This window comes from Chenopodium album, chromosome 12 (assembly GCF_948465745.1).
Source record: "Chenopodium album chromosome 12, dcCheAlbu1.1, whole genome shotgun sequence".
NCBI classification, from domain to species: Eukaryota; Viridiplantae; Streptophyta; class Magnoliopsida; order Caryophyllales; family Amaranthaceae; genus Chenopodium; species Chenopodium album.
The window spans coordinates 11,883,472-11,904,220 of record NC_137845.1 but is presented as its reverse complement, the minus strand read 5'-3'; the positions used below and the strand labels follow the sequence as shown (position 1 = coordinate 11,904,220).

General features: G+C 35.5%; 1 protein-coding gene across 2 annotated transcripts; it reads left to right on the top strand.

Annotated features, from left to right (window-relative positions):
• Window positions 1-15,937: 15,937 nt before the first annotated feature.
• On the top strand, window positions 15,938-20,541 carry LOC145570337 (uncharacterized). Of its 2 annotated transcripts, none has more exons than XM_081629379.1 (7): window positions 15,938-16,066; window positions 16,221-16,332; window positions 17,181-17,607; window positions 17,698-18,917; window positions 19,009-19,106; window positions 19,197-19,250; window positions 20,070-20,541. In XM_081629379.1, the coding sequence occupies exons 3-6, from the start codon at window positions 17,196-17,198 to the stop codon at window positions 19,246-19,248; spliced, it is 1,782 nt and encodes a 593-aa protein (XP_081485505.1). In that variant the 5' UTR covers window positions 15,938-16,066; window positions 16,221-16,332; window positions 17,181-17,195; the 3' UTR covers window positions 19,249-19,250; window positions 20,070-20,541. The 2 variants fall into 2 exon arrangements, with proteins under 2 accessions (XP_081485505.1, XP_081485506.1); XM_081629380.1 differs by having other exon boundaries at window positions 15,982-16,073.
• Window positions 20,542-20,749: the final 208 nt, after the last annotated feature.

Genomic DNA, 20,749 nt, shown 5'->3' with positions numbered 1-20,749 from the left:
AGTTTTTTTTGTTTTTTTTTTATTTTTTAGAAAAGATAATTTATTTGTTTTTATAAGCAATTTAAATTTTAATTATTCTCTACCTATGTGTCAAAATTCTTAAATTCTATTAGTCACTTTTGCTTAGGTGGCGAGTAAATTTTTTAATTCTAAAATAAATTATTAATCTAATTTTTCATTGGTCGAAATAATACCTTTTCTTATGTGGCACGCCAAATGCTCCCGAAAAATGCCTACTTTATTTATATATATTAGATTCGTATTGTGTATTTATACGTATTTAAGAATTAATTGTGATATTTTATTTAAGGATAAGAATATATTTTCAGATTAACATAATTGTAACAACTATCTTTTCCTAAAAAAACGCATCATATTTCCTCAAAAAAAAAACGCATCACAATCTTTGTAGAAAATATTGAGCGTTAAACGTATAAGGAGTAGGGAAGATTTGTTTCCCTAATAAAACGCACGTAATAAAGGAATTTAAAAAAAAATTTAAAACAATATTATTCATCTTCAACCTTTATTCAACCTTAACATTTAACAATGGCGGACTGCTATTAAAAAAAATAATGAAAAAACAATTGCAGATAAATCTTGAAATTATATCAAACTCAAGCACAATATAATTGTGACTAATACTAAAATAATTATTATTCAAATCGTTAAATAAATTACTTTAACTTGAAAAGGGTTGGGGTGAAGAGACTACAATAAGAGATTATGAACGAAGTTTTCCATTGATTTGTACTCCATGAACTAAGGGAAAACGATTATATGAAGCCAAAATTTTGATTATATGATTAATTTAATTATGAAATTAAATAAATTAATTTAACCAAACTAGAGTTAATGACTTGATGACTGTTTAATGACTTGATGACTAGACTTGATGACTGTTTAATGACTTGATGACTAGATTTGATGACTGTGTTAATGAATTGATGACTAGACTTGATGACTGTTTTGTCGAGGTATCGAATTGGACGTCTAGGATTAGTCAATTAAATAATAAACGGATGAGATTTAATTTCTTATTGTAGTCGACCATAGTCGTCCGTAGTCGATAACTACAGAAGAATTTTTATTCCTTTATGTCCAAACAACATACACTCCTCCACATCCTACTAAAATATTATTATCAGCAATAACTAGAAGCGAACATTTTCCCTAATAAATTATACCCACACTATTAATATTACACATAATCATACAAATATAGACAAAACCCACAAAAACTATGATTTTTCTTACAGATTTCCACATGAATCACAACAAAAACACAACCCCATTTCAAAATTCAATAAATCAATCAAAGCCTTACCCCATTTTAAAATTACTTACAAAAATAAAACATGGGATTTTCAACATCGTTCAACAAAATCACAACCCCATAATAAAGTAATTAAATAAAATATTTCATCACTAACTAACCCATGAAATTTTCTGCAAAAAAAAAATCTGAAATAAAAATGAAGTGTAAATTAAATTATTATACCTGAAGAAAGACAAGATTTTTCCCAATCAAAGAATCCGAAGAACTAAACCTCTGAATATGATTCCAGTAAAACAACCTCAGACAATTTCTAAATAGACAATAAGCTGAATTCCCTCGAACAGGATCATCCAAATATTTTCCATAGAGTTGTTGGAATGTAAGTTTTTCACTTGAATTATCGTCTTCAACCATTACAAATTTCACAGGAATTTTATCGGGAACCCAAATCGTAGTATCGGCCGGAAGAACGACTGAACCATCTTCAGACACCAAACGCCCTTCATCATCAACCGTATAATTCTCTTCTTGGTCTGCCATTTTTGAGCTCAATCAGCTTAATTAGTGTATGTTATGTTAACTTAAAAGTTGGCGCTTTTAATTTATTTATTACACAATACTCTCTTTCCCTTTATATCCATCTAAAAAATAATGTCACTTGTAAGGTTTTCGGATGTATAAGATATTTTACTCGTGAGGTTTTTTTTTTTTTTTTTTTTTTTTATCTGAGTTGATACGAAGTAAGTTATTTATTTGTGCGGTGGTGGAGGGAAATAATCGGTCGTTGGACAATCACCCTAAAACCAAACAACAATTATACCTAAACCAACCTAAGACAAGTCTAGGGTAAGTAGAGGATCGTATCCACAGGGAATGGGTAAGTACACCGAGAGTATGAAACGGTTGCAATCTAGTTCGGTCACAAATTGGGGGTTTTGATTAGGTAACTACTATGGAGACAAACACTAGGGGGAAATGGGAATTGACGCCAACCAAACCAATGGATCAAAATACTAGGCAAGCATGAACACAATTTGGGTGATAGAGAGGGCACTCAATGTTGCCTTCTTTCGAAGCCACAACACTAAGCATTCCTAAGCCAAACTCAACTAACAAGATAGGCCAACCAAGTCTTAACGATGAGAAGTAGACTACTAACTCGGGTTTGTCTTTCGATCGGTCCAATAAAGCATTAAAGCACAAGCAATTGAGATTTCTCACCTAATTGTTGCAACTAAGACTACTACATCATTCAAACAAGGAACCATAATCAAGAGGAATTTAGCATAACCATATAAGAAAAGGCTCACAACTAGACTTCATCTCTCAATGCAAGCATAGAAGTGAATACATGAGCAATAAGTGGCCATCCAATTACACATGCAATTAACCAACTCTTTAACAATCAATCATCAACCCAAAATGAACATGCAAGCACAAACATCAATCAACCCATGGCTTAGTTGGGTCTTCACCCAACCCCTAGCTAACTAACTACTCACTAAACATGGTGAGGGACATCAAAACAACAAGTTCCAATTCAAGCATTAAGTTAACAAGTTGAGAGGAGTAGTAGGAATAAGGTAGATTGGACATGCAACAACAATTAAGCAAGATCAAGAGAGAAATTAACAATTCAAAGTAAATAAAAACTGAAATTAAAGAGTAAGAGATAGAGGAAAGAGATTACTTAAAATGCTTCAAAGTTGAGAAATTGTTGAATTCAAGAGAACAATCTTCAATTAATCTATTACAATGATTGAGTTTGAGAAGATCTAAGCTAATTAATGAGGGTTGATAAGAACTAAGGGCCTAAGAAAACTAAAGGGAGTTAGGTGATCTTCTCCAAGGAAGAAGATGCAGAAAACTGAAGCCAAGGGTCGTATTTATACACCCCGAAATAACATTGTAAAATCCGCCCAAAAAGTCGGGTCTGCATGTAGGAGCGCCCGCTCCTACATAGAGGAGCGCCCGCTCCTCAGGCTGGAGCGCCCTCTCTTGGATCTTGCGCGCCCTCTCCTCCTGCAGCAATTTGAGGCAGTTTGTAGGAAAACAGGGAGGAGCGCCCGCTCCTATATAGGTGCACGCCCGCTCCTAAAAGTGCAGGGGAGGCAGAATGTGGCAGTTCAGGCAGGAGCGCCCGCTCCTAACAGGCTGCACGCCCTCTCCTCTTGTGCTTTGCTTCCAATATAGTTCTTCATGTTCATGCTATGTGACCAATTTCTCCTTGCATCTACAAACACGAACACATACATAAAAAGGAACGGGGAAGCCAAAAGTTGTAATCATACACAAAAAGGAGTCGGAAAGGGGGATAAAGAGGGGAAAATGACAACAAAATTGTGCTAAAAATACCATGATAAGTGGACAAATAAAACACTTATCAAATTCCCCCAAACTAGCCAATTGCTTGTCCCTAAGCAATTCACTTGGCGCAAAAGAAACCAATAGATTAATCCGCTCAAAGAAAAGCACATGTAAAGATAAAAGAATCCTTAAGCAATAAAACTCGAGCATGAGGTATATGCCTAAGATCAACCACGGTCATGACTAGCCAAGGCCTAGCTAACCTTCCCGAATGTACTCAACTTTGGTCCATTCAACCAATCTTACCGCGTCCCCAACACAAAGTTCAAATTCCCCCTAATGGTAGTGTCTCATGACTCCTCGAAGGAGCCGGAAGAAAAATAGACAAAAGAAGGTTTAGAACACTCGACATCTCAATGATAAGTACCCTCTCCATATTCTTGTGAACCAACTCCCTCCACCGACTATGGCTTCAACTACTCTACTAACATTACAAGACTCAAGGATTACGGCACAAAGTTAAGGCATAGAGAAAACTAGAAGTGCTTTGCAATTAAAGTCAAGCTAAGATATATAGCACTAAGAGCAAACCTAAAGAGGTTTCTAACTTTGACCCAAATTGCAAAATACGAATAAACTTGAAATAAAAACGCACCCCCAAGCTTGTTTAATTGCTAGGATGATGGCTATTCATCACTTCTTTTCTTTCCCTTCTTTTTTTCTCTTTTTTTTTTCTTTCTTTCTTTCTTTCTTTTTTTTTTCCAAACTTGAACATTTACATCACTAACTACTAATTACAATAAATTAAAAATTGAACTAAGAAAACAAGAATGATATGCCTTAATTTTTTGTGAATAAACAATACATAACAACCTTCATCAATCACTAAGAGTAGTTTAGGCCGCGATCTTGGGAGTTGGGACTCAAGTTGTCGATCTAGGTACTAAATCAAAGAGGATCCTTGCCACTCATTCAAAATGTAGTAGGCTTGAAAATATTACAACCTCACTTTTGGGAACAATATGGGATCAATTACTACCTTTTGGGGTTCAAATTCCTTTGATATGGGCGACAACCTTCTTACCACAATCCTAGACTTTAGGTCTCGTACATTCGGTAAGGTTATTGTCACACTAGCCTAAACTAGCCAATTCTATGTTCAACCAAGGGCATCTAAACCATGCTCGAAATTTTATTACCAAAAGAAAGCAAATATCCATCACATGCAATCCAATATCCTCATTGAGGACTATTCTAAAAGCAATTTTTTTTTTTTATTTTTTTTTTAGAGGAAAAGCAAAAATACTCGGGTTGCCTCCCGGGAGCGCTTCTTTAACGTCACTAGCTTGACGAAAATTCGAAGATTGGTTTCTTCACTAACACCTACAACAAAAAGTTAGTCAAAGAAATCAAAGAAAAACAAATCTATACAAATGAACTAGTCTCACATGTTTCACAAGTAACTCAATGCTCAACGCCATTCCCCGGCAACGGCGCCATTTTGGCGGAGGGAAATAATCGGTCGTTGGACAATCACCCTCAAGCCAAACACTATTTCTACCTAAACTAACCTAAGACAAGTCTAGGGCAAGTAAAGGATCGTATCCACGGGGAATGGGTATGAGTACACCGAGAATATGAAACGGTTGTAATCTAGTTCGGTCACAAATGGGAGGTTTGATTAAATAACTACTATATGGAGACAAACACTAGGGGGAAATGGGAATCGACACCAACCAAACCAATGAATCAAAACAATAGGCAAGCATGTACACAAATTGGGTGATAGAAAGGGCACTCAACATTGCCTTCTTTCGAAGCCACCACACTAAGCATTCTTAAACCAAACTCAACTAGCAAGATAGGTCAACCAAGTCTTAACGATGAGAAGTAGACTACTAACTTGGGTTTGTCTTTCGATCGGTCCAAGAAAGCATTAAAGCACAAGCAATTGAGATTTCTCACCTAATTGTTGCAACTAAGACTACTACATCATTCAAACAAGGAACCATAATCAAGAGGAATTTAGCATAACCATATAAGAAAAGGCTCACAACTAGACTTCATCTCTCAATGCAAGCATAGAAGTGAATACATGAGCAATAAGTGGCCATCCAATTACACATGCAATTAACCAACTCTTTAACAATCAATCATCAACCCAAAATGAACATGCAAGCACAAACATCAATCAACCCATGGCTTAGTTGGGTCTTCACCCAACCCCTAGCTAATTAACTACTCACTAAACATGGTGAGGGACATCAAAACAACAAGTTCCAATTCAAGCATTAAGTTAACAAGTTGAGAGGAGTAGTAGGAATAAGGTAGATTGGACATGCAACAACAATTAAGCAAGATCAAGAGAGAAATTAACAATTCAAAGTAAATAAAAACTGAAATTAAAGAGTAAGAGATAGAGGAAAGAGATTACTTAAAATGCTTCAAAGTTGAGAAATTGTTGAATTCAAGAGAACAATCTTCAATTAATCTATTACAATGATTGAGTTTGAGAAGATCTAAGCTAATTAATGAGGGTTGAGAAGAACTAAGGGCCTAAGAAAACTAAAGGGAGTTAGGTGATCTTCTCCAAGGAAGAAGATGCAGAAAACAGAAGCCAAGGGTCGTATTTATACACCCCGAAATAACATTGTAAAATCCGCCCAAAAAGTCGGGTCTGCATGTAGGAGCGCCCGCTCCTACATAGAGGAGCGCCCGCTCCTCAGGCTGGAGCGCCCTCTCCTGGATCTTGCGCGCCCTCTCCTCCTGCAGCAATTTGAGGCAGTTTGTAGGAAAACAGGGAGGAGCGCCCGCTCCTATATAGGTGCACGCCCGCTCCTAAAAGTGCAGGGGAGGCAGAATGTGGCAGTTCAGGCAGGAGCGCCCGCTCCTAACAGGCTGCACGCCCTCTCCTCTTGTGCTTTGCTTCCAATATAGTTCTTCATGTTCATGCTATGTGACCAATTTCTCCTTGCATCTACAAACACGAACACACACATAAAAAGGAACGGGGAAGCCAAAAGTTGTAATCATACACAAAAAGGAGTCGGAAAGGGGGATAAAGAGGGGAAAATGACAACAAAATTGTGCTAAAAATACCATGATAAGTGGACAAATAAAACACTTATCATGCGGTTTTGAAATATGTAACGGGGCTAAGGGTTGATCACTTCATTTACGTAATTACAATTATTATTTCTAAAATACCGAGAAACTTTTAAAGTTTAATTATAGGTTAGTTGGATAGGATTGTTAAGGAGATTTTTTCCCGGAATTTAATACAGTTTGTACACACTCACACAATCTCTCTTCTTCTGTGAGTGAGGGATAGTTCAAGGGATTGTGTGAGTGCATGTGTACAAATTGTATTAAATTTAAAAACATATATTCCGTAGTTAACTAGGGAATAGTTTGTTGATTTGACCAAGCGCACCATGACTCTACGTGTGTTATACTTGGGCGGGGGCAATAAAGTCAAGTCTATTTTTAATTTAACTTCTACTAAATTATTGTGACCAAACAAATCGAAATTTGAGTTTGTGTGTTATCTCTATGTGAGGGATAGCTCAAGTGGTTAGAGTTTTCCTCCAAATTCTAGGAGATTCTCTCACCTCCCGCCCTTGTCGTGGCTCTCTAAACCAAAAAAAAAAGAAAAAAAAGAAGGATAGTTCAGTTCAGTTCAGCTCCAATTAGTTCAGTTCAGTTCAGTTCAGCTCCAATTAGTTCAGTTCAGTTCAGTTCAGCTCAGTTCAGTAAATGTGAACAGGCCCTTAGTTGGTTAAGATCGTTAATTAGATTCTTTGTCAAATTTATTTTGGTATGCATACTCTCGTACATACACCATTCTCTAAATATATTGTCACCCTAGGGTTTTTGAGTTCATAAGAATATAAGATATAGAGACTACATAGTATGAAGTACATAATTGTGTGCTTTTGATATAGAAAAAGGCTAAAATAAAATAATATGGACTCTTAAAAACATATAAGTTAAAGTGAAAGAACATGACAACTAAAAACATATACTCCGTAGTCAACTAAGGGATAGATAATTGAGTTTGACCAAGCGCATCATGACTAATTCCTAATACCTACAACCCCCTCTAGGCAATGCTGCCTACTCCCCTCTCCCAAAATTACCAGACTAGCCCTAAACCACACTAACCGCATCAGTTAGAACAGTTACCACAGTAACTTGCAACTAACCATGGTTAATTCCCCTACCCCACATATATATACAAAAAAATGAAACAAAAAATAAAAAAAGTCATCACTTTCTAGTTTCTACATTGTTCTTCACATATATATGATCTGAATCGATGACAACCCAACCCTATTAGGATCCAATCTATTTTAACTCGAAACCCATTTAAAACTGGCAAAATCAGTTGTCAAACCGACTAAGTTCAACTCGAACCATTTATGACCTGAACGATTACAACCCGACCCGATATGTTTTGACCCACAACCCGCTTTAAACTAACAAAACCCGTTTTTAAACCGACCGAATTTAACCCGAACCAATTATGACCAGAACCAATTACAACCCGACTCGAAAAGAAATTATAATAAAAAAAAAACCAAATTGAACCAACCCGAATTAAACCGATAATAATTCCAACTCGTTAAAAACCAAAAACCGATAAATCGAACCCAAAACCAAATCGCAAACCCGATTGACACCCCTGGGTGTAGGTATTAACTAGACCTGATCAAGTCGAGCCCGGTTTGCTAGCCCGACCCGATTTTGGGCAGTTTTTTCCGGTCCGTAAAATTAAAAAATTTGGGCGGAGTTAATTTTTTTGGCCCCGCAGTTTGGGCACATATATTCCGGCTCGAAGCTTGGACCGACCCGACCCAAAAAATGGACTATATTTTTGCTCTCAACCCGGCCCAAAACCGGCCCGCCCCGCATTGATCATAGTAGTTTATCCCTAGACCCAAGACTAGGCACCTATACCTACACCCCCTTCTAAACGATTCGTATAGTACCCATTGCACAGCAACTACTACTTTTTTTTTTTGAAAAAAAAGCCACCATTTTCATTTATACATTTCAATTTCTCTGCACATTATCTCTCCTCACCCATTCTCTCTTTACATCATTTTTCTTCCATTTTCTCTCTCATCAAAAACTTTAATGGCAAATTGTTACAAAATTACAAATTATCACAAGAAATCTTTCTATCACTACGAAATTCAACAAAACAAGACAAATTTTGAACGAAAAATAGTATAGTTTTATTAATTTTTTTGTTGCGATTGTATTTTGGAAACATAATTGAAACATCAACATTGGAAAATGTATCATCGTAAGTATCATACTATTGTTTTAGTACTTTTTTGTTCAATAGTAAATTAAACCAGTAATTCTTCAATTTTTTTTACAGAGCGAAGGAAACAGTAGTATTAATAATTAGTTTGTAGAGATTTTTTTTTGGACAAATGTTCATTTTTATTTTGATAAATGTTCATTTCCATTTTGAAAAATGTGCATTTATATATTAGTATACTGTTATTCACATAATAACGTTAATTCTTTTTCAAAGTTTGGAGTGGAAAATTATTTTGATGAATGTTCATTTTTATTATTGTAAGATGTTCAATTACAAAATAGTATATAGTCCTTCACAATTTTACATATTAACATTTTGATAAAAGTTTATATTTGTGTCATCTTCTTCCCAATATTTCATGTTCAATTCATTTCAATTTTGAATTTCAATATATGATTTTTCTCATATGAATATATGGTCACATATTGATAGCTTCAAGCTAGGGTTTATTCACGTATATATTTCGTGTTCATTGATCGTTATCTTTCACGGTCATTTTCAAGCTAATATATGTTCATTTTTATATTAATAGATGTTCATTTCCACAATAATAGATGGTCATTTCAAACTAATATATGTTCATTTATGTATTAATAAATATTCGTTTCCATAAAAATAGTTGATTATTTCCAAATTAATATATGTTCATTTATATATTAAGGCAAATTTGTCAAAAAAACCTTTTAAATACACCATTTTGCAAAAGAAAACCTTTTATAAGCGTTTTGGCAAATGAAAACCCGATTTTTAACATTTTAGCAAAAGGAACCCAATTGTGAATTTTTTTTTTGTTGAAGACAACCTAATGCCTCTAATTAACTTAATTAAGCACTAAATTCTTCTAAGAATCATCTAATTCTCACTTAACCATTTATTAATTAACTTAATTTATATATTAAAAAAAATCCAAAAACCACCAACCCCACCACCAGCCAGCCACCCCCTCCTTTTCCCTCTCCCACGGCAACAATACCCTCCCCGCAACAGAGCCACCGCCTTGAATCCACAACTCTCAGCGATCCACCTCGACCACCAGCCGACCTTCCAACCTTTCCCGTTTCCCCCCGCTACAACCCTCCCCCCTCCCTAAACCTTAACAGCGAGCACTTAATGAGTGTTTCCGATCTTTCTCGCTTACCCATGCTCTTCCCCCTATTCCTTTTCTCTCCTTGACTCTCTCTCTCTCTCCCTCTTTCTCGTCGTCGCCGTCGCGTCGCTGATATCTCCGAGAATCCTCCGCCACTCAATGTTGATTCTCCGTCACTCGATGTTGATGTTGATTAACTGAAGAAGAAATTGCTGATGTTAGGTGAATGGCCGGGGTTAGGGTTTAGGGAAGGGGGAGGGTTGCAGCGGGGGTAAGTGGGAAAGGGAGATAGGCCGGCCGACGGTTCAGGACGTCGGCTCGGTTGGGGGGAGGGGGCTGCCACCAGGGGAGGGGAAAGGGAGAGGGTGGCTAGTGGCCTAGAGCGGTGGTAGGGATGATGGTTGTTGTTTTTATTTTCATATTGATCATGTCAATTGTTATACTCATCCATGTTCATATTCATGTAAAAATTGGTTCATTTCAACACTTATATATTCTTGTTCAAATTTAATGATTTATATGTTTTTGTCTATTAGTTATAATGAATCGTGGATATATTAAATTAGACCATGTAATAGCATGAAAAAATGAAGATGGCAAACAGAAAAAAAAATCAAGAAGGCATGGAGTTGTCAAGCAACTTAAACCAATAACACAATTATCTTGACTTGTTAAAATTTGGATTGAGAAGTTTATTGTGTTTGATAATATATGTGGAATTGTACTATATATATATATATATATATATATATATATATATATATATATATATATATATAAATATATATATATATTAATACCCAATAGTTCATTTTTTGGTGATATACAATTTCATTTTGATTTTTATGAAGGACATAAATCTTTCTTTTTCCTTGAGTACTATAAATAACGTCCTTCAAAAGAAAATATATAGATTGTACATTATATAATGTTCATATTAGGAAAGCAACATGTTCATAAACAAAAAACTAAATATTCATAACAACTTGAATTGGTGATTGAGTATAACAATTGTAAATTTTAAACCTTCACTAACTATATATATTAGAATATTTGAGAAACAAGTTATACTTTGTATTTCATAATTCATACAATATTATGTATTGTTTATTAATCATTATCAACATATATAATAAATGTTCATTTACAAAATTAGTAATAAACCAATAATAAAGAAATACTCGTTTAACCTTAGCAATATAATAAAATAATAAATGTTCATGAACCAAAAAGCATATGATAAAAAACAATTAAAAAAAAATCAAGCACCTAATAATTACCAAAACATAGCTACATACAAAAATGTTCATTTATTATTACATAGATGAACAAGTTTCCTAAACAACAAATCTGACATGCAACAATAAACATTCTTCAAAAAAGAAAATGTTAAATCTCTAGATACTTGTTTTTTTTTAATAATAATCATTAGAAATTTTTTTGTTTACCAATCTATTCATTAATTTAAAAATGACATGTTAATCGCGATATGAATTTTTTAAAAAGAAACTAACAAATCAATATTTTTTTTCAATGAACATCTACCATTACCCCACAAATTATTTAAAAAATAAGTACAAAATATATAAATTTAATACATATTTCTATAATAATGGTTCACAATTAAAATGTTCACTTATAAATAATTATATGTTCATTTGAAAAATACTATATGTTTAACTATGAAATAATTACATGTTTATTTATAACCATTATTAAAAAATGTTCATTTACAAAATATTGTATGTTCACTTATAAAATTAAATACGTTCACTTATAAGAGTTATATATATTTATTAAAAATAAAAAAGGAAAAATCAATAAATATTTAAAAGAGGAAAAAATTAAAGGAAAAACACATCTGTAACTTTTCTCTTTTTTTCAACACCGTAGCTACCTTATGAAGCTTCATATTTCTCTCTCATGATACTTATACCACAAGAATTCATCAATGGAGGGAGTAACTATATATCCAATCATTTACCACACAACTCTCAATTATACTAAATAACTTCTAGATTTTAATTAGTCAATATTCACTCTAGAATTTCATGATTTCATTAATAATTTCTTCAATTGAGGGAGCACCTCAAAGCAAGCTACCTCCCATGGAAGGCAAACATACCTCATAATCAAAACCACACCTTCAACCAAATGAAATTAACCATCATAAACCCTACAATTTAACTAAATAAACACAAATATAATTATAATAGGAAAAATACACTTTAATAATCCCAACTATGGACGATTTACTTTTAATAATCCCAACTAAGGTTTATTATCTAATAATCCTAACTATTGGGTGTGTTTGCCACCAATAGTCCCAACCGGTCAACACTAAGTCAATGACCTGTTATAACAAGTTATCATGACACTTGTCAACAGGTGATTGGTCCAAATTAAAAAAAAAATTAAACATAAAAAACCAAAAAAAATAAAAAAATAATCCCAGCAACCCCTTTACCACCGTGAAACCCTAACACCCATCCCCTAACCTCGTCGGCCACCGCCTTTTGGCCACCTAAACCAATCGGTCGACGAACTCCGACCCCCAAAACCACCAGTCGCAACACCGCGACCCCTAAAACAACCAGTCTGCGCGAACCTCAACCCCCAAAACCACCAGCCGCGCCACCATGACCCCTAGAATAAACAACCAATCCGCGCGAACCTCGATCCCCAAAACCACCGGCCGCGCGAATCCCGACCCCCAAAATCACCAGCCAGCAACAACGACCTCTAAAACCACCATCCCGCGCGAACCTCAACCCCCAAAACCACCAGTGGTGCGAATCCCGACCCCCAAAATCACCAGCTGCGTAATTGTAACCCTTGAAACTACCAGCCCCTGCGAACCTCGACCCCCAAAACCACCAAACGTGCGACTTCCGGCCCCCAAAACACTAACCTAGCCAACCGCGACACCTAAAATCACCAGCCCGCGCGAACCTCGACCCCCAAAACCACCAGTTGCGCGAACCTCGACCCCCAAAACCACCAACCCAATTCGTGTTTTTAGGGTCGGGGTTGGCTGGGAGGTTGTTTCGGGGGTCGGAGGTGGGTTATACATGATCAGTCGGCCGGTGTAGGTGGTTATGGGGGGTGGCCACAGGTTCCCGGCAAAGTTAGGGGTGGGGTTTAGAGTTTAAAGGTGGGGAGGGTGGCTGGGAAATTAAATTTTGGGATTTTTTTGTTTTATGTTTTTTTTATTTTTCTTTATGTTTTAATTTTATTTATTAAAAAAAATTAGACCACTCTCGTATTGACACGTGGCTATTAAAAAAAATTAAAAAAAAACCCTTTCAACAGGTTACCGGTCATTGGGACTATTAGTGGCAAACATACCCAATAGTTAGGATTATTAGATAATAAACCTTAGTTGGGATTATTAAAAGTAAATCGTCCATAGTTAGGATTATTAAAGTGTATTTTTCCATTATAATAAGTAAGCAAATTAAATATTTAAACGTCAACTATTGTTGCCTTGTCATCGTCACTACCACAACAAATCAACAACAGTAGGCAATTTTGGATCAAATTATTTGAACAATTATTGTGTTTGTTTGTTGAAATAGCTTCGCTGCGGCGATGGTGGAAAGCGGTGGTTTATTGATATGTCCATTTTATATAGTGTTTTACCCCCGTCCCTTGGTCATAATTGGTAGTGTTTTTGGCTCTTTAGAGCCACTTTTATTACTAATTGGTGTTTTTCTAGTGTTTTCGTAGTCTTGGTTGAGTTTTGCAGGAAATTGCACTTTTGGAGCATTTTCTCGGATTTTCATGGAGCGACTACGAGCATTGGAGGAGCACGACCGTCTTTGAAGTCCAAGGCCGGTTAGAGTTATCAAGCCGGTGATTAAGAGCTCGATGTAGGAGAAGTCGAGGCATTGGACCAAGTTTTAAAGCCCCAAAGAGGAAATCCAAATTGGGCTAAAGAATTGAAGCCCAATCATTAGTCCAAAGAAGTGCCCAAGAGCCTCGCCCGATCAGGTAGCCCTCGCCCGGAGGCGCGCCCGACCGGGCGCCCGACCGGTCGCGAGAGAAGTCTCATGAAGCAAAAAGGCGCGCCTGATCGGGCGCGTGTTTTTGGAAGGAAGTTTATTAAGCGTCATATTTAATTTGCTTTAGCTTTGGATTCGTAGATTAGTATAAATAGACTTTTGTTAAGCTAGTTTTGGGTTGTCTTGGACCATTGCGTGAGACGATTGTCTTTGGATCATCTCATTTCTCCCTTACTCTTTCTCTCTCTCTACAACTCTTGGTTTAATTCCATACTTTATCTCCCTTACTTTGGTAACTATTTTTCTCTCTCTTACTTTAATCTCTTTATTCTATTATGCTTTGTTTAGTTTAGTTTTTATTATGTGTGAGTAGTTTCTTTCTAGGGTTTATGGGGATCCATAATCAATATGAAGGGATAATTTGTTATTGTTGATTATTGATATTGCATGATAATTTCTCATTGAATTGTTTTAACGCTTTACAACCGAATCATGAATCGAGCAAATGTGATCTCTTGTAAAAGTATAGCAATATTGAATTGATGAATCGAGCAGATGTTAATTTGATATTAAAGGCTATTTTCAATAGGAACTTAGATCTAGTAAATTGCGAGAGCCTGTTAGATCTATGTTGATTAATAAATTGCGAGAGCCTGTTAATCATGTTATTTGTGCAATGTTAGTTATCAATTGTTATGCTTTATCCTGGAATATTAATTATTGGTGAACCTGTGACCCTAGGCTTTCTTATTATTGATTTCTTCCCTATCCTTAACTTCCGTAGTATAATTCCCTTTTTATAATAATAATTTGGTTACTTGATAATTTGGACTATATTAATTAATTAGGAATAGGAAGACCAGTTTCCCTGTGGATTCGACCCTACTTCCCTATATATTATTAGTTAGTGGTTTTAGGTTATTCTTTTGATTAGGTGATACGACTTTAGCCTGTCATTTATCATTGGAGTAATACTCATGAATGAGGCAGACCCAGGCAATTAGCCTAATTGATGAATTTTCGTCAATCAGTGGCTTTTGTGGGCCCCCTTGCCAAATAAATTAATTTAATATTACAGTTTGGTTTTGAAGATACTAACGTCTGTTTGTAAATTATTTTTTTTTTTTTTAATTTTATAAAAATCTTCTCCAATCTTCCATCGAAGACACTGCCATAGTCACCAATCTCACCATCACTCCGACCACCATCCGAAACCCATCACAGCCACCACCACCACCACCACCACCATCTGTACGCCTTCCGCCGAACAAACCCAGAAAGCCTTCCTCTTCGTCCTATTCTTCAGTTCTTCTTGTCGTCCTCTTCTTCTTCCCGTCGTCCTTTTCTTCTTCCCCAACAATGGCCGCTTCGCGGCGAAACTAAAAGACACCCTACTTGAATAGATAGTAAATTAGGGCCATATCAACCCTTTAGGGAAAGCCTATCATTTGCGGCGACATTTTGAACTGCCATAGGTGGTGGTGCAATGGAGGAAGAAGTAGTTTCTGGGTTTGGGTTTCAGTTTAGGGTTTCGATTTAGGGAAAGTGATGATGATTTCTCATAACGGAAGGTAACGACAATCAATATTAATGTTTGTACAAGCTGACCGAACTACCCTTACTAATATGACTGAAAAGACGAAATCGACCCCTGATTGCACAAACTGTAAATCAGCCTGATTGACTTGTATTTCATCCTCATGAGTACATAGAAGGGTTGGGAATACTAATTAAAACGGTGTAGTTTGATAGGGGTGTAGGTAATACTAGATACAATACACCTGGGTCTAGCGAAAAATTTGTACATTGATCAAGAAAAATAGAAAAAAAAGAAGGCCCGAATGGGATAGGTTTGGGCAGCAACATTTGGTCCGTTTATGGGGCCGGACCGGCCCGATTATTAGGGTAAGAAAACAATTGTACAGATCTTTCTCCCTTTCTCTCTCTTTCTCTCTCCTCCTTCCGGTCCACTCTATTTTTCTATTTCTTCTCTCTGCTCATTCACTAGTGGTCGCGATAGTGGCGATTTTTGCGATCGGTACTTCGATTTTTAGGTTAAGGGTTCTCTTCTGATCGGTTCTCTTGTTAACAAGCATTTTCTTTCTTTGATTTTGTTGTGAATTTGTTTTCGATGGTAATCTTGAGTTTTTTGAGTCTAGGGTTTAGTAGTATCAGGGTTTTCTTACGATTCTTGTTTATTGTTTGCAGCAAGAAGACGAATTAAAAATGCTTCTGAAAACCAGCTCACATTCACAAGAATCACAACTTTGAAGCAGAGCATTTTATAGGCTTACTGTTACTTCTTTTCTCTTCTTCTCAGGTAAGTTCTCTTCTCAATCTTTATTCCTACATTATTTTCTGACCTTTGATTAATTAAATGCTTTCCTGTTAGTTTTTCATTTGCTGATCTTTTCTAATCTTTGCTTCACTTAATTAAATCTGGGATCTGTTTGTTTCTATTTTCTGTTTTTTTGGGTATTTATTTGTTTAATTTGTTTGATTTATTGCGGGGTTTCTTTTTTACCCAGCTGGGTTTGAAACCATTGCTAAGATCCTTAATGAATAGTATTTTCCCCCTGAATTTTCCATAACTTTGATGAAATGGGACAATGGGTAAGTTGTAAAAAAGGTTATTGGCTATTCCCTTGCCATATATAGAAGACATGGTGATAAAATGGTGACAATGGGTGGAGGCTGAGAGAAGAAAGGAAGGTGTACACTGGTAAAATGTGGCCTTGCTTTCTCAAATAAGGAAAATATTTTCAACTCTTCGTAAATCTAACAATTTTTTGGGCTTTAGTTTAAAAAAATTAAAGAGAGACCTGAAAACTAGTTTAGTCCCTGGATTATATCTTGAAGCTATAGTCTATAAATATACGTCAAGGTGGGACAATAATGTATTGTTGAATATGGTGATTCCTTGGTTTTGAAGCTTAGCCATTTTAAATGTTCAATATTAGGGCTGATGAAAAACCTGACTCGCAAACAAAAAATCAAATAATTTTTTTTAGATTTTAAATTTGTTTAGATCAAGTACTCAACCCATTAAAATTCACGAGTTGACGGGTGGGGTAAAGGTAATAATTTTCTCTTAATGGGTACCCGGCCTACCTGCTGATCCGTTTATTTGCTTACTTTTAATTTTCCCTTGTTTTTTATATTTTGTAGTGGTTTGAAGACTTGATGGAGGAATCTATATTGGAAATCCAACGATTGATATCTCAAAATAAGTATGACGATGCCGCAGAATTAGCCTCTTCACATCTTGAAAAAAAGGAGGTTAAAGATGATGATAAACTTACTGGGATTTTCAATGAGCAACTAGCTCGGATATATAGCTTGAAAGGCCAACCTGGTGTTGCTGTCCAATATGCTCGTAATGTTATGATTTACAGAGCCAATACCAAAGCTAATTTTCACTTCTGTGAGTCTGTGCCACATATAGCTGACTGTTTTGTTTCTATTCGTGAGTATCAACTTGCTGTTGGAATGTATGAGGATGGCATGAAGTTGGCTGAAGAAACAGATAATCAAGAATTTGTCAGGATATTTGCGCAGAAAATTGAAGAACTTAAGAAAGTGATTCAAGAAATAGGTATCTTCTTCAATCAAGAGTTTTATGATAATGTCAACTTCCCTATCTTAATTTTATGAAATTTTCTACTAATTTTTAATTTTTGTCCAGAAAATTTTGAAAAAGAACAATTTGGAGAGGAGGCGACACCATCCAAGTCCAAGGAAAAAAAGCAAGCAAGCCACAAACAAACCAAAGCTTCAATATCGCAAGTCAAGGTAACTAAAAGGCCAAAAGAAAAACAAAAGAAGACTTCGGAATGCAGTATAGAGGGTGAGCTGAAAGAGGGTGAGCTGAAAGAGAGGTTTAGTAAGGATGAGGTGATTAAAAAGGAAAGTGGTGCTGTTATGAGTCTTCCTGATAAGTTTGTGGCATCTATCACAATTTCATTAGAGTCCTGTTCGAAATCTGGAAACTATAAAGGTACGACGAAAGATTTCCTTTCATTGCCAAAATCTTTCATCCAGACAAATCAATTCGAAGTAAACAATTTTACTGGTTTACAGTCACTGTGTTCCTCCCATCAATCATTATTAACTGTTGAAAGTGTGACCACGCATGATTCTACTTTGTTCTTTATTACAGAGTGTGTGTATGATATCAATGAATTTTTTGAATTGGAATTAGTCAGTTTTCGCAAGAATTCAAGTGATATGACTTGGTGGGATTTCATTTCTGATCAATTTCGGGTGATTTTTAGAGATGTTATCAAGGGATTGCTGTTTTTGTTTTTTTGTAATCGAGCCTCTGGTAATGTTCCCTTTGGTTTATTCGTGACTATGGGAGGCCGAGGAAGGCTCTTACCTAGTATGCGTAATGCAAATGCGAAATTTGATGTTAAAGAATTGGTTCAAAGGATGTTAGATATAATTTGCTTCTCATTACCTGAGCAATCTGAGCAATCTGATGTACAACATTTGGGATTGCCCTTGGAGTTGGAAAATCTACTTTTAAGTCTTCCTAATTTTGTAGGATATATACCACCTCCTTTTTTATTAGACCACCCATTTTTTTGGACCAAAGAAGAAAAAATCACATTTATTTATAAAATGAGGAGAATAGATTCTATGGAGAAATGTGGGAGTGCTCTTCAATTCGTGTTAGAGAGGGATTCAATCTTTGTAGATTGGGATACGAAGCTCTCGGGGGTTTACAAAAGTGTATGGGCAAAAGGCGATCCACGTATGAGTAAGATAATTCCACGCGATTCATTGCCTAAAGGTGTGTATGTTGTGAAGGCTTACAGGCTACAAATCGACATTATACGGTTCTTTGGAGCGGTTTATAGGCATGCTAATCAAAGCGAATATTCAAGTGATCGTAATAATCAGGTTTGTTTTTCTTTTTAAACTGTATGATTGTTTATTTTTTGTTATTCTGGTAATCTTCTTTTTTTTTTTTTTTTTTTTTTTTTTAAATAAGGATTTGACTGAGGAGGATATGGAAGAAGACCTGAGTAGCATATTTCCTGGCTTCTACACCAACATTATTTCATCCCTGTGTAAATGTGTACTTGAAAGGTAAGTTTATAGATTCTTTGATAACTCTTTTCCTAAAAAAATTAAAAAAAAAAAAATCTGTTTGTTATACAATTTATTGTTTTTTGACAGACGTGTGGACGAAAGCTGGTTGAAGCTAATACAAGTTGTGAGTATTGAATGATGGTGAGTAGATTGATTGTTTCTATGGTCCTTTCTTCAGCTTTTGTTGCGGCTTTGCAGTGTTCTGTTAGCTGTTGTACTTTTTTCAGTTTTTTGCGCATTGCTGATAGTTTTGTCTTGTTCAGTAAGTTTATATTCAGAGTCTATTATAATATTTATAAATATATCTCTAAATTCAGTTATCAGTTTATTGCATGCAAGAACATGTTTGAAGTCCAACTAGTGAATAATTGTATGCTAAGAGTGAGTTTTGAAACGATTCAATATAAGTATACTTTAAATTTTAACACTGTATGTTAATCTAATTACTTTGTTAAGATCTTGGTAGATTCGTGCTTTCATGGCATCGACAATTATCATTGTTGTTGCATGTCCTTCTAAGCATTGAATGTCCTGTTCTTGTGTGACATCTTTAAACTTGTTGGCTCCTCTGCATTCAGATTATAGTTGGGATTTAGTTGTTTGTCTATTGTAGATGAGCTTGTATCACATGTTCATAGATTTGCAGATTATAGGTTGTTCTTTAGATAATAATTGTTATCTTAGGATAGTGTGATTTGTCCCGCCATATTGCTTGATGGGACTAATTTTGAAATACACGTATTCTGTTTATTGTCGGAGACATCACGTGCATCAATCTTTTTTTCTGGATAGATCTAATGACTGGTTTTATGAATATCAAAATTGACATTATCTAATATGTGTCAGTTTCGCATTTAAAGAAGTATTTTCTGCAGCATTTCCATTGTCATCGCAATTGACGTTGAATACATTTTGGGTACATTTATTATTTATACTCGTTTCTCTTTGCCCTGTTTTCAGATCGTCGCTGCTGAACTTAGGGAGGACCAGCTCTTATCACCTTCCACTATGCACTGTCATTTGGCATTCGTTTGAGTAATCTTTTCCAAATTCAGAAGATCTAATTTCGCCATCAGTTGGGACCCACCCCTTTAGCAATTTCCTTTGTAGATGGCATCTGTGGATAATTTTGTATACTTTTGTTCAGAACGGTCTTTCTCTGGTGTAATTCTGAGTTTCTTCCATTCAAACTCTGCATCTTTATTATTAGTGTAAAACAGAAACTCACTGAAAATCAGGTTGAAGAATGAGCTGCTAAATCGAATGGTAGTCTGGAAATTAATTGTTTGACAATATAGGTTACCCAATCTAGAGTAGTCAATGCACAGACTGAGGATTTAAATGTTATGCAAAGACTTGCCAGATGGTGTAAAGTTGTTATCCTCTTTCTTTGTATGAGATGTCTTTATTGGCATATGTGACTCTTTTGACATCTTTAAATCTCCTTCATTTGTAAGATGTCTGCTATCTAAAACTACACCGCAGTTGACTATTTGCTGACTTATTGCCTTTAAGTTTCGTATCATCAGATGTAATCAGAGTCAGGTTTAAGTGTTAATGTCGAGACACGAAAAATGGCTTTGAAGGATATACATTTACTCAAGAGGGGGTGTGAATTGAGTGTTGAGGGATCTAGTGTA

Bases quoted from the DNA above. Each gene is read 5' to 3' on its own strand.
- LOC145570337 (XM_081629379.1), top strand. From the start codon at position 17,196: ATGGAGGAATCTATATTGGAAATCCAACGATTGATATCTCAAAATAAG. The intron at 18,918-19,008 runs GTTTGTTTTTCT...TTTTTAAATAAG, and splicing joins CAAGTGATCGTAATAATCAG to GATTTGACTGAGGAGGATAT. The intron at 19,107-19,196 runs GTAAGTTTATAG...GTTTTTTGACAG, and splicing joins TGTAAATGTGTACTTGAAAG to ACGTGTGGACGAAAGCTGGT.